This window comes from Myotis lucifugus, unplaced genomic scaffold (genome assembly GCF_000147115.1).
Source record: "Myotis lucifugus unplaced genomic scaffold, Myoluc2.0 scaffold_0, whole genome shotgun sequence".
Classification (NCBI taxonomy): domain Eukaryota; kingdom Metazoa; phylum Chordata; class Mammalia; order Chiroptera; family Vespertilionidae; genus Myotis; species Myotis lucifugus.
This window is the reverse complement of record NW_005871048.1, coordinates 64,730,310-64,747,636: the sequence shown is the minus strand read 5'-3', so window position 1 is coordinate 64,747,636 and position 17,327 is coordinate 64,730,310. Positions and strand designations below refer to the sequence as shown.

Here is a 17,327-nt window from a genome sequence, read left to right as displayed (position 1 = left end):
CCTGGCACAAATAACAAATCCCAAGACATGCAAAGAAGCAGGAAAAAGTGAACAAAATTTAAGAGAAAAGTTAGTCAATATAGACGAATCCACAATAACCCAGATGTTAGAATAAGCAAATAGGGACTTTATCTGTAATACATGTTTTAAACTATCTAGTGAATAAATGGACAACATGCATGAAAAAAAAAGAACAACCATGGACAAATTCAGCAGATAAATGAAAATGATAGGGAGGAAGCACATGGAAATTCTGGAAAATACAATATCAGAAATAAAAAATTTATATGATATGAAGATTAACCCTGGATAGAGCTTTGAGACAAAGTGGAGGAGAAAAAGCCAGTGGGCAAAAAGGGAAGAAAACTGGGGAAGTTTTATCTGAGAAACCACGATCTACGAAAATGTCAAATGCTGCTGGGAGGTTTGAGAAAGTTTAGAAGAGAGACATGCCCATTCTAGGAAGCACGGAGACTCCTGGGGCCTTATTGAAAATGGTTCACTGAAAACCAATCAGGCAGCAGAGTTCATTTTGTGTCATTCACATCATGGAAACACTGAATATTCCTTTACTGGAGTCCTGTCTAAAGGTCAGGGTGGCAACAGGGCGGGGTGGGAGTACAGGAAAAGCGAGGGGCAAAGTGGCCCAGGTAGGAACCACTGTGTGTCCTGCACCTGCCAGGCTACAGGCTGAAATGAAAAAGTGAAATGCACATGAATAGCACAGATAATTGAAGAACTTCCTTCAAAAAGTATCAACAAGACATCACAATGGATTTACTGTACAAGGACAGAGAAGAGGAAGAAAAGCTCCAAAGTATCCATCCATCTCTCTCCCTTGAAAAATCAAAATGAGGGCGTGTGAAAAATGGTTTGAGTATGGAAGTTGTAAAGGAGACGATGAGTTGAAAGTCAGTCCACCTTTTGAGTTCCAGATACAGTGACAGAGTGAAGATGTCTTTGTACCAGGGAGTGTAAGTGAGAGGCCTGTCTAGGGCAGATCTTCCACATCGTGCCCTCAGCATGACACGCGTGGAAAACGGTAACACCAGTGATGTGTCCTGGGACAGGGGCTGTGCCCTGTTGGAGGCCGTAGATCCAGGTGCTAGGGCAGAATAGATGCTCCCCAGACCTTCCTAAGGGCTGAGGGTGTTAACATTTCAGCACACTTGTGACCCATTCATGGTGCGCCATGTAGGGAATGCTGGTCTAAAGGAGGCCTGTCCACTGCAGTATCCCTGGTGGCCGTGGCACGCGGTGGCCCTTTGTAACTATTTTCTGTGAGAGAAGACTGCGGGTCATCTCTCACATGCACCTACATCCCGACATTTAAGAATAGCAAGGTCACTGTTTTAATGGACCTGACTCTCACGCAGACACAAAGCAGTATTAGTCTGTGGAGTTAATATTCAATTTAAAAGTTTAACATCACCATTTCCATTTCATGGCTATAACTTTCCATGCTGATGAGTAAATTAGGTTGTTCAAGGCTCAAGGTGAGGACCACGGGCATTTTTTATCCTCTGGTCTGTCTTTCATACTGAACACCCTCTAATGTTGACGGAATATTTGCGACTCCAACCTAAAAGCAACACGTTGGACTTCACTGTACGCTTGCACCAGCCTGGTTTGTACTGCCTCGGCTTCAGTTGCCTGTATTAAATCACAGGATGATAAAATTCGGGACCCAAAGGATAGTATGTGCTTTAGGAAACAAGCCACTTGTCTGTCATCATTCCACTCCAAAGCCATTTACTTCCCTGGACACTGTTCAAAGGCTTATAATATACAACAATGAATAGGGAAATTTCATTTTGAATTGGAAGAACAGGCTTTCCTGGCAATACATTTTCATGAAGTATCTTGGTTATAAGAGAAGAAACCTCTGAGTTTCAACTATGTTTCCTGAAACTTCAAGAACATTTTGCTGAGGAGCTGTCAAGAGGTATCCCTCTCCCCTCTTACCCCAAATCTCTTTGACTCCAGTCTGGCTGGATGAACAGACCGGCTTCTTCCTCTCCAGGAGCAAAATCTGCTCTTGCTGCTCATGCCATTTCACAGGTCAGCCCCTGGTACCTGCCTCAGGCTGCCTGGATGCCAGGGGGCTGGGCCTCCAGGCCTCCATCCGCCTTCTGGCTCCCTGGCCTCATGCCTGGGTTTGTCATGCCTCCTCTTCTCCTGTTACTGCCTCAGGTGTCCTCCAGGACAGAACCACTGGCTCATTCAATTTATGATGTCAGCCTACACCCCTCTTTTAAGCAGAATCCCCCAATACGGCCATCCTTGCCTGCCCTGTAATTCCTCAAGGTCCAGCATAATACGTTTAACCAAATGTAAGCCTAAGTAGCTGAAGGAGTATTCTGTAAACTTTTCAATTACTTTCTAATCCATTATTTTTAGTATCAGAGAGTGAAAAGAACAATTTCTTCCCACGATTACAAGTTTTGTTTGTTTGGCAAGGGGGGAAGATGGTAGTCAACACGTAGAAGGAATACAATTTAAAAACATTATCCTGCTAAAAACCTCTTTTCTATTTTTAGAATCTCAAGATTTGGGGTATTTCATTTCTCATGCCTTCTTCTCTCTAAAGCTTTTCTTCTGAAACTGTTTGGCCAGGCATAAAATGAATACCTAAAAGTCAAATTAAAGTAAGTGGTGCCTTTTTTCCCCTTTCCTCTCTCTTTTTTTGAGATCTTTAAAAAGTCCTGACTCTGAATCAACTGGAAATCTCTCAGTTTCGCCTTTTTCCCACATGGAGTACTTCCAAGGGGTGAGTAATTGTCTCGTTTAATAAAATAATTATTGGCTGTTCAATTTATTTACAAGTCCCCTTCCCAAGGAATTTTTATCTGCCAGAGCCAGCCGCCAAAATTCCCCAACAGGTGTCTGAAGTTAATTAACGAAGAACCCATGGCTGCGTGGGAAAGGGAGGCAGCATTCATGAGATTAGGTGCCTGGGTTTGAGAGATATGAGCTTGAACACAGGAACTTAATCTGAAGATACCAAGTTTTGGCCAAAGCACACAGCTTTGCCACCGCCCACGATTTGGTTTGTAAAATCCAGTTATGAGAGTGGGCTGGCAAAGAGTGCTCCAATACACCACCTTGTCTGGGAAACCAGGCTTCCTTTTAAAATACTAATTGAAATTGCATGTGTTTTAATTAAAACAACATCTGCTAGGGTCTGAAGAAACATGTTTTGAAAAGCAGAGAAGGTATGTCACCAAAAGGTCTTCAAACTGAATTAATAAAGTGAAGCTTTCATATTCCCAGGAATAAAAATAACATACAGCTTCCCCGGGTTGCTCTGAGAAACGTCCTAGAACCTCAGTTTGTCCCTGGGCACTGGCGGGACTGTATTCCAAGGGTCAACAAGACAGGTAGAGAAGGTGCCCAAGATCAATAAGACAGCTAGAGAAGGTGCCCACAGAGCTATGTGATGAGTGGCCTGGGAGACGTCTGCTCTCCAGAACGGGGTGCCACTGGCATGAGATGAGACAATAACAAAACACACACACACACACACGTCTATATTTTAACCGACGGGTGTGCCATACGTTAGTAGAGCCCCCTATTTCCTGGTTTTGCAAGGAGACACTGTGGGTGCAAAGTAATATTCTGTGTGCCCAAAGGATGATGACTGGGATGCGTTTCAATCCCAGGCTGAGGAATTTAGACAAAATTTTGAGAAATTATCTCCTGAGTAGCATTTGGAATGCCGCTATATGATGGTGATGGCATCACTCTATTCCCCAGAGAACACACTCTTATGACTACAGACTGAGTAAAAATGTATCCCAAAGTCTGGATGAAGATCAGTATTCACAGGCCTAGAATTCCATGGATATGCAGTTGTGAGAACACCAAGTGAAAGAGCATGTTTGGTGCATGTATACAGTGGAAGATGATTCAGCCATAAAAAGAATCAAATCTTGTCATCTGCAACACATGGATGGACCTAGAGGATATTGTGCTAAGTGAAATAAGTCAGACAGAGGAAGACAAATAATATATGATTTCACTTATAGGTGGAATCTAAGAAACAAAATAAATAAACAAGCAGGACAGAAACAGACTTATAGATACAGAGAACATTTTGACGGTTGTCAGATGGGAGAAAGTTGGGGGGATGGGTGAAAAAGATGAAGGGACTAAGAAGTACAAATTGTTAATTACGGAACAGTCATGGGGATGTAAAGTACAGCATAGGGAGTATAGTCAATAATATTGTAATAACTACGGATGGTCCCAAGTAGGTACTAGGTTTATCAGGGTGATCATTTTGTAAATTATATAAATGTCTAATCACTGGGTTGTACACCTGAAAGTAATATAATATTGTATGCCAACTGTAATTGAAAAAATATTTTTAAAAAAGAGAATGCTTACAAAGCAATGTAACATTCAGAACAGAGTGGATACAATGAAGGCTTTCCCCCTCCATTTCTCCAAAGAAAAAATACACTTCTCACTAAATAAAGATTGGCATGTGTGGGGGTGGCATGGGGGGACAGGAGGGGTAATTGTCATTCTATTAACAACATTATTTTTTCCTTTATACAGTCTTTATTTTCACTTCAAGACTACTCATTTATATTTATTTAAGAACATTTATTTACTTATTTATTAAGATTTATTTATTAAAGAACGTTGCCCTTTAAATATAACCAGCAATCATTGTCTGTAGAATGGCCAGATGGAATCTTTCATCTGAATATTTAAAACAGATTGTGGCAAGAGCTGGGAATGCCCTCCATCCCTCTAACCTTGTACTCCCAGAATGAATGAAAGGGATGACTGAAAACCATGTGAGGTGAGAGAACTAGTACTGGATTTACTGCTTAAATCATAACTAATTCCCAGGTCAAAACCACCCTTATTTTGTTCATGATTCACTAGTGTGGGAAAGTATGAGATGGGCACTGCTAGGTACACCTGGAATTCGGGGCTCCTTTGTCTTTCATCTCTCCTGGGGGAATTAGCGGTGTTTAGGAGCCAGCTGACTCCCCTAGAAAACGGCCCCTCCCTGACCCCGGAGAGTCAGGTTCTGTGTGGTGCTCCCTTTGAGGCTGGAATGGATCGAGAAGGTGTTGCCTGGACAGAGGCTCAGCTAGCTGTCAATGTGAAAAGGTCAGGCAAGTGGGAAGAATGGATCATATAATTTGAACGTGTCGGGGCATCAGAGAAGGGTTCTTATAGGTCCTTCCAAATGTGGAGACCCAACCATCCAAATGAGAATAGAGATGGGGAGAGGGTCATGCAAAACAGAGAGGGTGAGGAGGAAGGACGGAGGCAAACTGGGGCAGGCCGGGTCCACGTGGCAGGGAAGGCCCTTCTCTGCGGTCCAGGGCGAGGTATGGGCGTGGGAAGAATGCCTCAGCATCCCAGCCCTGGCTTGCCTACCAGACAGTGTGGCAAGCAGCCACCACCCAGGGAAGCGAAGGAAGGCTGCTCAGTTAGCTCTGCCAATACCACCCGCAGGGAGCAGCAGCTCTGCCAATCTTCGGCAAAGATGGAGGCACACAGGAGAAAGCCTTACTATTTCCTACCCAGTCTTAAAGCCCTTGCCACATGGCAGAGAATGAGCTAGTGTGAGTAGAGTCCTGGACTTCAGTGAATACCTAAGTTGCCCCTCTTTCCTCCACTCCCTGGATGCTGTGGGAAGAAGCTGAAACAGATACCCCTCCACACCTTCCTCTCTTTATTTGGGGTTCTCCAAACCTCCCCTAGATCCATTCTTCAGAATAATTAACCCTTGTTATTCACCCTCCAGTGAATTATTGTAGCACATATGTACTGAGTGCCTGTTACAGGTGTAGCAAAGTGCTAGACACTGCAGGAAATAAAAACAAACAGGGTACCAGATCCCTGATCATGAAGTCATCGGGAGAAGTTGTGATGCATGCACATAAAAGTAAAAGACAATACAAGAATAAAACTACACAATGGAAACCTAAGATGAATGAAAAGATTTTTTTTTATCAAGTAGGTGCTACCCACCCCCACTCTGAGTTCAAAGAGCAGTCCTCAGTGGGAAGGCCACCTTGTGCTGGGCGTTGAGTGATGGGTGGAGGTCAGGGCGTAGAGACTGTGAAGGAGTGTGCCAGGGAAGAAACAGCTGCAGCAAAGGTGTGTGCATGAGAATGATGGTGCAGACACTGGTGTGGCTGAAGAATGCATGAAAAGCGTAGTTAGAGATAAGAGGCAGTTTGGGAGGAGCGTGGGCAGTGCCTCCAGTGTGACACCATGGCATTCACGGAACAGATAACCTTACATACTGGGAAATATACACGTGTGGTGCCTGTGTTCTAACTATTTTGATACAGCCTTTTGATTTTCTGTGCTGTCTGGAAATGCAGCAAAACAAAACAGCACATATGAAATAACTCTCTTCAGAGTTATTTTCCATGGATGAGTAGCCATGGGTTAAGGACCAATGTTTGCCAAGTGCTAGACATCTCCCCTCTCTAGTGCTTATGTGTGCTGTACTTTTAAATTTTTATTGGAGTCTTGTTTGGCTTGTTCTGTTGGCAGAGAGGGGTAGGGATTTGGCTAAAATCAGTATCTGTCATCTTCATCGGGAACTGTCAACCTGCTGAAATGTTGGGCAATTTGCAGACTGGTTACAGTGATATAATGTTGTTTTCTCTTTTCACTGAAGGGAAATCTTACCATTAATTAAAAAAACACAATAAAAAATACCTTTTTGAATAATGAGATGACACTTGGAAGGATAATTAATATTTTCAAAAGATTACAAAAGAATGTATGGATGTTCATTAAGCTGGACGACTGCACCAAGTCACTCAGAACACAAAGATCTAGCTATAGACTCATTGCCTGCCTGGTGGCAGGGACATCTCAGAAGCATGGGCACAGCCTGAGTGGGACATGGGAGAGGCAGAGTGTGACGATCCTTTTGGTGCTACTATATGACCCTCATTAGAGCTGATGCAGTAGGGTGATGGTTGTTCAATAGCTTATCTGGAGTTTTCCTGATAAAGAGTCAGAGGAAGATAAAGCAGTTGCTGACCGGAGTGTGGTAGCAGCTCCTCTCCCCACCCCAAACTAAAAGAATGATCTAAGGAGAGATATAATTTAAAACAAACCCCCAGAACCAGTGGTGGGAGGAACTGGATTCCTTCTGACCTCCGGAGCGCCTGCATACATCTGGTAAACCTCAGTAGGAAAATGAACTGGCTTTTGGATGACTTTCTTTATTAGCATAAAATCATTTTCTTTTGTTGTTTTACTTAATGTGCTTACTTAATGTTTTGCTGATTTGGAATTCATTTCAAAATGATGGTCAGACAGGAAAATATTTAGTTCAGTCATTTGGCAAATATTTATGACATTCCTACTGTGGATTGAGGGCTGCTCTAGGTACATGGGCTACATCAGTGAACAAATGAGACAGACTTTTCTGACCTTCATGGGCTTCCATTCCAGTGTGGGGAGATGGACAGGTAACCAGGTAAATAAATAACATGCTGTATATTAGAAGGTGATCAGTGCGGTGGAGGAAAGTGAAGCAGGGAGAAGAAGAGTTGGTGGTAGAATGAAGAAACAGAGGCCAGAGAAGGTTCTGCTGGGAAACTGGCACTTGGGTAAAGACCCGAATGGGATGAGAGCTGAGGTGCATAGGCCTTGGAGGAAGAGGATTCAAGCCAGAGGGAACAGCAAGTTCAAAGGCCTGAGGCAGGATTGTGCTCATGTCCTATGGGAACCATAGTGACCCAGTGGGCCTCAGCAAAGTTAGTGACAGGGAGGAGAGAGGGTGAGGTTAGAGAGGGACAGCAAGCTGCGTCGTATGGAGTTGTGTCTGCTGTAAAAACCTTCGTTTTATAGTGAGACAGATGAGGAGCTTTTGGGAGTTTTGAGTGGAGAAATGACCTGCTCTAAGGTTTTAATAGGACCACTCTGGTTTCTGCATTGAGAGTAGCTGTAGGGGGCAAGGGTAGAAGCAGGGAGACCAGGCCCAGCTGGTGTGACTCAGTGGTTGAACATTGACCTATGAACCAGGAGATCATGGTTTGACTCCTGGTCAGAGCACATGCCTGGGTTGTGGGCTCAATTCCCAGCAGGGGGCATGTAGGAGGAAGCTGATCAATGATTCTCTCTCATCATTGATGTTTCTATCTCTCCCTCTTCTTTCCTCTCTTTGAAATCAATAAAAACATATTTGAAAAAAAAGGGTGGGCAGGGAGACCAGGTAGATGGCCATGGTAATAATCCAGGTGAGAAATGATGGGAGGTTGGGGGAAAAGCAATGAAGGTGAGAAGTGTCAGATTCTGAGAAAACACAGAAGACCAGATTTGTTGATGGATTGGATATGAAGGGTGAGGAGTCCAAGGGGTCTGTAAGGTGCCTGGCCTGGACCACTGCAAAGACAAATTGCCATTGGCTATTGTGGGGAGACTGTGGAAGGATCGAGCTTGGGGAGAATATAAGGAACTCAGGTACGGAGATGTAATACTTAAAATGCCTGTTTGATATCCAGTGGAGATACACAGACAGTTGGATACAGAGATGTGGGATTCATACTAGAGATATCTATTTGGGTCAGAATATGGATGATCTTCAACACCATGAAGCAGATCACCAAAGCTTTGTGTGAGATTTGGTAGAAAAGAGAAGATGTAGAAGTTTATTGTTTTGTTCATGGTTCAAAATCATTGCCACTTTCTTTTCAACATGTAAACTTCTATGTAGCATTTTTCTATAAAAATCACCACTTTGATACACTATTTAAAGTGAGAGAATTAGCAAAGGTCTTTCTTTTCTCCTAGATAGAATACAATGGTGTGCTTTTTGTTTTGTTTTGTGAAATTCTGCCTTTTTTTTTCATTCGAGAAAAATGTCATTGATTCCGTAAAGCCTGTGACTGCGATATTTTCACTCCTATTTTTAAGAGATTGGCTCTCTTTCCTGTCTGGTGACATTAGATAGTAAAGGCTTAATTGAACATGGGCAATATGGAGCTCCAAATGTTCCTGCCTTAGACAGAGTGCTAGATAACTGGCTTCCAAGGAAGAAGGGATGCCTGGAAGCTAGAAAACCAATTAATAGTTCCCTATTTTGTTATATTTTAATCCACCAAAAGAAATAAAACACGCAAACCCACAATACCGAGTGGTGAGTATCCAGGCAGTAGACTGATTAGCTATTGATTTTTCCTTCATTTTCTAGAGGAGCAGCGGGATTTTATCGGAAACAACTATGTACAGAAAAGGAAAGCAAGCAGGGAGAGAGTACCTTGACCTTTTGAGCTAATGGGTTAGTTTCAATACTTTACAAAATCCACAAATAATACTTAAATTAAATTCAAACATAAACATCAAGTTATGTTTGTTTCATGCCTTATAATGTACTGCAAGTATAACAAATCACTGCATGTATTAGAGACAGATTTGAAGTCTGGTTTCCTTATAAGTAAACACATACTGTACAAATTTGATGTTTATTGGAAGATATAATGGGTACTGTGAAATGGAGGAAAAAATTGCAAAGGGCCTAGTGTGGCATGCTCAGGAATTTGAATAGCAAAAATGAACCTATGTATTTATGTAAAATTCGTGTATGAAATTTGGATCCACACCTAGTATTCCAACTGCCCCAGAAAAAAAATCTTGCCCTTTGGCCCACTCACCTGCTTTCTCTCAGATTCCCAGAGGCTATATACCTTGAGCCTTTGGCATGGTGGGTGGTCTAGCTCCCTGCTGCTTGACCTTCATTGACACCTATTACCCGTATTCAGTCTTGCCAGGCTTCCTGCTGCACTGACTGACCAATGACCTCTGGAATGATGTCTTTGATCCAAGATGCCTACATTAGGAAGATGGTCTTTGGTAGACTTGTGTCTCTTCCCAGGTAGATCTCTGTGGTTCCTTGGTTCTCTAGGCATCAATCATCCTTGGCCTCCCATCTACCCACTGTAAAAGGAGGGACAAGAGGCCTCTCCAGCCAGGCTCCTACCACTCACTGCCCCATAAACACGAGGTCCCATGAAGGCTTGAACCCTCTGGCTTGCTTCCAGATCTTCTAGGGGGCCTTCTGCAGAGGCAGCTCCTTCAATGTAGATGCTCTACCCCCTCCCCCCCAAAATATCCACATGGCCCAGTCTTACCTCCTTCAAGTCATGGCTCAAATGTTACCTTCCCAACAACTCCCATCCTGACCTTGACATCTCACTTAAAATCACAACTCCTTATGCTAAGTGAAAGAAGCCAACACAAAAGCTCACATATTCTATGATCCCATTTACATGAAACTTCCTGAGTAGGAAAATCCATAGAAACAGGGCACACATTGGAGAGTGCCAGCACCTGGAGGAGGGGAAAGTGGGGGTAACTACTCAATGAGTACAGGGTTTTCCTCAGGGCGCTGACAGTGTTTTGAAATTTGGTATCTGGGCCTCGAACAGGCCTGGGGCAACATAGGTCATGATACATATTTGGTGAATATATAGACAAATGTTTGACCTATTTAATGTTCATTAATAAAAGATCCTCCCTATTTGGTGTTTTAAAATGGTTAATTGTATGTTATGTGAATTTAACCACAGTTTAAAAAATGGCAACCTCACTAATTACTGTCTCCTTTACCCAGGTCCATTTTCCCCCTAGAATGTTCCTAACACACAATGGGATTCATGTGTGCATCTTGTTTATGGTCCATCTCTGCTCTCCCGATGGAAACTCCACAAGGGCAGGCTTCCTGTCTGCTTTGCTCATTGATGTAATAATCTCTGGGCCTCGAACAGGCCTGGGGCAACATAGGTCATGATGCATATTTGGTGAATATATAGACAAATGTTTGACCTCTTTAATGTTCATTAATAAAAGATCCTCCCTATTCCTTGAATACCAAATTACAGGAAAAGGATTCAGCAAACAATAAAAGAGCCAGTATGGTCTCATCCAAAATAAATGCCACATTCAAGAGGAGAAGCTAAGTGGTGTGGATCCCATTACAATTCCTGCTCCCCACATGGAAAATAAAGAGCTTGACAGGGATTTAAAGGATCAGGAAGATGGTATCTGGTGCTGAGCATAGTTTTTAATTTGCAAGGATTAGAAATGCCAACAAACATTGCATTTTCCTCTGAATTCTAAGAGATAATTCGGGTCATTGGATTTAAGCTAGGAGGACTAGGAAAAATGTGGCCCCTAATAAATGCACTATTTCTGCATGCACATATGTTCTGCGAGTAGATTCAATCACATGGACCCTGCCAGGAAATATTTTCATTGAAAAACGGAGACACTGTGAGAGAATCGGAGAGAACATACCAATGAGCTCCTTATTTCGGACGTCCAGGGCCATGTTCCGGAGCGCCGTGGCCACTGCGCACACCACACGGTCGTTATCTATTCGGAGCAGCTCCACGAGGATGGGCAGGCCTTTCTCTTTCCGGACAGCAGCTCGGATGTACACTGACCACTGCGAAAAGATGAAGGCAAAGACCTTAGGAATGGAGGAGGCAAACCCAGGAGCAAATAGCACGTACAGTTTTCAGACTGTCCTTTGCAGGAACCAAAAAGGTTGAATTATCAAGACCTAATTGTAAAATAGGTTGAATAGGTTAGACATGTATTTAAACGTTTTCATGTTATATTTTGCCTTCAACATATGGGAAAGGTTTCAGGGTGAGTCAGCTAGCCACATTTTGCTTCTCTGGTACCAGTCTTTTCTTTTCCTTAGATTGGAAAGCCATTTGTAGCCATTCGCATGATGTATATACTTGATGCTTTGAGATGTGAAGGTTTGGGACAGAAAGGGGGGCTACTAACATTCAGAGGAATAATAAAATGAGCCCTGGAAAAAATAGAAAATGATAAAAGATTGAGTGTGGGTGATTGGTTTAAAACAGAGATTTAATTTGGAGGTGGGGCACAGAGATGAGTTGCCAAACATATCATCAGTAAGTTCTTTGCTGAATAATAAAGATTAAATAAGTCAGAAAAAGGTAGGGGTGAGGAGAGGTAAATATGACATTAAAAATCAATAGTAAAGATTATAAACTAAAAAATATTTAGATCAAAATGTGTTGTGTCTAGGGCAGTGATGGCGAACCTATGACACGCGTGTCAGAGGTGACTCGCGAACTCATTTTTTTGGTTGATTTTTCTTTGTTAAATGGCATTTAAATATATAAAATAAATATCAAAAATATAAGTCTTTGTTTTACTATGGTTGCAAATATCAAAAAATTTCTATATGTGACATGGCACCAGAGTTAAGTTAGGGTTTTTCAAAATGCTGACACGCCGAGCTCAAAAGGTTCGCCATCACTGGTCTAGGGCCATAATTCCATGTTTACTCTATAATATAAGATATATAATTTGTTTTGGGTTGGTGATTATTGATCTTAATGAAGCACACCTAATCTTACTATTGAAATGTACTTGCAATATTCAGAATGATAAAGCATTCCAATCCATGTCACAGAATGTATGAAGGCCAGATTCTTCCAACATTTGCATATACACTTTATACTATTTTACAGTGTTCCAAAGAAGAGCGTGCACTATAAAAATCAACCCATATAGGGTTTAATCAGTCATATTTTCATTTAGGATGTAAGAAAATGACATTCATGACAGGAAGTTTTGGATTCTGTGGTTGAGTCCTCTAGGGGACCACCAAAGGTGGAATAAAGTCCCCAACCCCCCCGCCAGGCCCCTCCACCCCCCTTCCCCATTGGGGCAGACACCCCAGAGCTGGCTCTCACCTGTGGCAGGCAGGGAGCCCCCTCTGGTAGTGAACGTAGGGCATACGCCATGCCTGCCACATCCTCAGCCCAGCCCTGCATGAAATATGAGATTAAAAAAACACACAACTTCATCCCATCCTACGTTAGAAGTCACATTCACATAGTTTCTTGTCACCATCAACTTGTCCCATAATCTTTCCCTTGCCCCCACTCCAGGAAAGCCTGAGGGGATGGGAAGCAGCTAGAATCACTAAAGCATCTCTTGATTGCGATGAACTATTTCACAGACCTGCTCTCAGGGAGCAGCAAAATGAGTGGTCAGGGAGTCTTAGACATGGAAAAACATCCAGGTTTGAAAGCTGTTTCTTGCAATGTGGAGGGAGGTGCTCTGTGAACATAGTACAGAACCTCTTTCATGTCCACTAGAAATTTAATTCTCAATTTGAAATGCTGAGACACGATTTTCATCTACCGCCTCCACTAGACTTGTAAACCTCTGGTCTCCAGGGCCCAGGGGAACCTGAGCTTATGCAGCACATGCATTGTTGGGTTCGTCCTAAAAACTAGGAAGGGAGGTGAGAGAAAGGAAGAAAATGGAAATCAGAAGGTAGGCTTAATGTTTACCAATTGTGAGATGAACATCAACAATTGACTTTATACTGGGGAGATGTGCTGGCCCTTTGGGAGATAGTGGGAATGTTCTTGGCAACTTGGGCAGGCTGATGCATGGGCCCTAGAGATGGCCTCTTCCCCGGCACCACCTCATTCCAGTTGAGGATGCTGGTTTGAACATTAGTGACCTCTTCTAAGTCCCTAAGACGCTGGAGGTGGCATTAGTATTCTTATTTATAGACGAGGAAATCTAGGCGCAACGTTGTTAAGTAACCTGCTCATCAGGGTCAACTGTGCCCCTGACCCCCAGTCCTGTTACTCCAAATCTGCTTCTCTTTATGATGCTGACAATTTTCCCTCCTCTGCCAGCATCTCATTCTCTCTCCCCTAATCCTCTGTGTTCAGTCCCCCAGACACTGCCTTGCTCTCCCCTCCCCTCCATCCTTCTAAACATTGATAGAGAAGAACTTGGCCATATTTGAAATAAGCCAAGAAGGGAAATTTACGATTGTATCATTTTAGAAGTCCAGCTATTATATCCTGCTCATGTGGGATGGAAAGATGATTTAGTGTTTGGAAAATAAATGAGAGTCCTTCAGCTTTGTGGAGAACTTATTTGAGAGTAAAAAAAAAGGCTATCTATGGCCCAAAATGTTACAGATACACCTTTTGGTATCATAAAATGGTCAACAGTGGTATGTTCTCCCTAAGTGAAAAGGGATAACCAGACAACAGATTTCAACTCGTATTATTACAATTGCTGCATAGAAAATAACTTTTATTTTGAAACTTTTAGTTTTGTATGGTATGGAAAATTCCCAATATCAGTTTAGAATAGGACAACTCAGAATAAATTACTTACATTTCACTCAAAACATGTTGCAAGTTTCCACAAGATTTCTTGACATGCAAAAATAGGTGATAGTGATGCCTTTTAAGTAGCAGCCAAACAATCGACCAGTCTCAGAGGTAATGTGTGACCAAAGTGTAACCCACCAAAAAAGGAGTAAACCCCAGTTAGAGGTGGAAAGGAGAAAGTCACCAGACAGTGTTATTGGGAAATGAGGTATGGTTTCAGGTACACTCAATACAGAACCATGAGGTTCCTATAGAGTTTTCCAAAAGAGAAGTCAGTTGCCTTGGAATCATCCACTGTGGTGGTTAGAGGTGCATGGGTTGCCAAGTGTTTTGTAATCTAAACAAAAGTAAGAGTACCACTGGCATAACTACATGAACAAGAGAGAAACGTGTATCATAACCCATTGCAGCTGAAGTGAAAATCTTTGGGCAACATGAGAGCACTTTGCACTGAGCACATGTGTACAGAGAGGGGAGCTATCAGGCATGGACCAGGATGCTTCTGAGAAGAATGGCCCACAAGTGGAAGAGAGGATGCTTGATGATTCAAGAGGATGAGAAGGAAGAGGAGTAGGAAGGGGAGGGGGGAGAATGACAAAGAGAAGATGGAGAAAAAAGAGCTGGTCCGGGAGAAAACAGCACAAAAATGTGACCCAAATTTCTCCTGCAGAAATGCTTTCCCAATGAGGACCTCAGGAGAGTGATAAGCCCTCATAACAATCTCAACTATAAGAAACCTAACACTTAACCAAATGCCAGGCACAGTTCTATTTTTTTACATGTATTAATTCACGTAATCCTCATCTCATCCCTGTGAAGTATGTGCTAGTGTTATTCCCACTTTACAGATGAGAATAGGGAGGCAGAGCAAGGTGCCTCAGCCTGCGGCTGCTTGACCGGGTCTTGAACCCAGGAAGCACTGCCCTAGAGTCAGTGTGCCTGACTACCCTTCTCTTCTGCATCTCAAAAAGACAAGTGTAAATTACATACATCTGCAATCCTAGTGATATAATTCTTTGCAAATTCACCAATTAATCTTGGTCTAATAACTCATGTTATTATTTTAGTGTTTCAATAACTCATTTGGCCCTCCTCTAAACTCCCGAGTTAAACACCCTTGAATATTGGCAATGGAAGACTTGGACATTTCAATTCAGCCCTGAGAACAACTAAGCTATGCTCAATTCAGCATCTTTCTTGAGGCTGTTGACCAGGGTCTCTAGGGATGAGTCTCAAATTTCTCAGTTCTCTTATTTTTTTATTCATTTGGGCCACATGGCAGAAGATTCTGTTTTCACTACATCTATGTTGCTATTATGATAGCTCATCAAATATTAAAAATTAATATTCAAATATCTATTTAGTCTACCTTATTTTAAAAGTAAATGAGGAAATAATAGTCTTGACAATAGTCACATTTTAGGGGGAAAGTTGACTAAACAAAGATATCTAAAATGTTTGGCTTAATAGCAAGTGCAGATATATTTCTACAGTTCAAACCCTGGGTTTTCACAAAGTTCAATTACAATAGAAATAACCCATAAATGAGAGTTCAAGGAACATTTGGTCACATTTTTACAAATCTTTAACCTACTATATCTAATAGTTTTATTATTCTGTGACCAAAACATCATTGTACTGTAAAAGAGGAAAAGGTAACTGAATTCCACATTGGCTATGAAAAACATTTATCACTTTGCTTCTGCCACAATGCTATTATGTTTTTCTGATGCTCATAAACCAAGTAATGAGGGTTTTAAAGTGTAAAAAGTATTTAGGGCCATTATGAAGATGTGTTTGCTAGTCAACTTGTCACATAAAAGGACTGTGCATGATCTCCCCATAAAGAGTAATTATTGTTTTGGGAGATGAGGTCTATAAAAAGCAATCTCTATGCAAAATACTGGTGTTTTACCTTCACATTTCTGCTTTCGTTTGGGTCATAAAAAGTTAAGGACACTAAAAAAAAGTCACTAAATTTCAACAGTCGCTATGAAATCACATTCTTGAAATTCTAGGTTTCGGATAGTAACACTGTCTATACAAAAATTGAGGCTATTGTGTATCTTAATTTAATCTTTTACTTAATATTTTTTCTTAAGTGAAATCTTTTTTTAAAGTAAAGATTTACTTATTTTTTGTACAAGTTGTTCTCAGTCATTTAAAAATTATAACAATTTATCAGTGTTTGGCTTAATGAAGATTTTCTCGAATCATCCCTATGGATTATCTTTCCTACCCACATAATCCTTTATCATTTAATATGATAAATTAATAAATTACACAACAGATGATGATAATGTAATTGTCTTTTATGCATGCCTGTGTATTTGCATTTTTATAGTAAAGCTCTTATGGAAGCACATACACTTTTAACTGCACACAAATATTCTTTAGCAGTCCCCTGCTCTGCCTGAGGACCATTCCATTTGACTAAAGTTACAGAATAAGGAAGGTTAGTGCTTTATAAGTAAGGCTGACATTCTGAGAGTCAAAATTCTACTTTAATCACTGGGAGGGAAAGATTTCTAAAATGATTTCTGTCTTTTAAAATTATTAGTAATAATTTAACATTTTTTTCATTTCAGAGGGTCAGCATTAGGAGTATCAGTTATTAGAATATATGCAACAGCCAAGACACTGAATGGCCTCTGGCAGTTTTCCTCTCTTGCTACCTTGTAGTTTTTTTCTAATTCTTTTGTCTTTTCTCTTTGCCATCACAGTATTTACTCTCCCTTCTTAGGCAGATCTTTATGCCTCTTTATAAGAGGCACTCCTTGCTTTTTTTAATCTGATGTGGACTGGGAAATCTGATGGCCATAGTTGTTAAACTCTGTTGAAAATACAGAATAATTTTTGTGATACTGACTTCATCTGCTCCTTACTAGTTTCTATTAGTAATGGGAAAAAATTACCAAATAAGTGTCTACTCAATATGTGGGGATACATTTCACACTGGGGATAACTGTGCTGAACTAATGGGCAGGTTTATGCACTGAAAACAGTCAGCAGGATATTATTACCAGAAAATATTGAAAAAAATTTATGATTGTTTATCCATAATTCTTATTTTATAATCCAAAGTAGGAATTTTTGAATATCAAAATAGCATAAAATTTTTAATCTTATTATTTTCTTATT

General features: G+C 41.3%; 1 protein-coding gene across 1 annotated transcript in view; it reads right to left on the bottom strand.

Moving 5' to 3' along the window:
- CTNND2 (catenin delta 2) overlaps window positions 1–17,327 on the bottom strand; it is a 473,749-nt gene that overhangs the window by 74,049 nt on the left and 382,373 nt on the right. Inside the window, 1 exon segment of the mRNA XM_014453371.2 lies at window positions 11,293–11,443. Within this exon segment, the coding sequence (XP_014308857.2) occupies window positions 11,293–11,443 (151 nt within the window).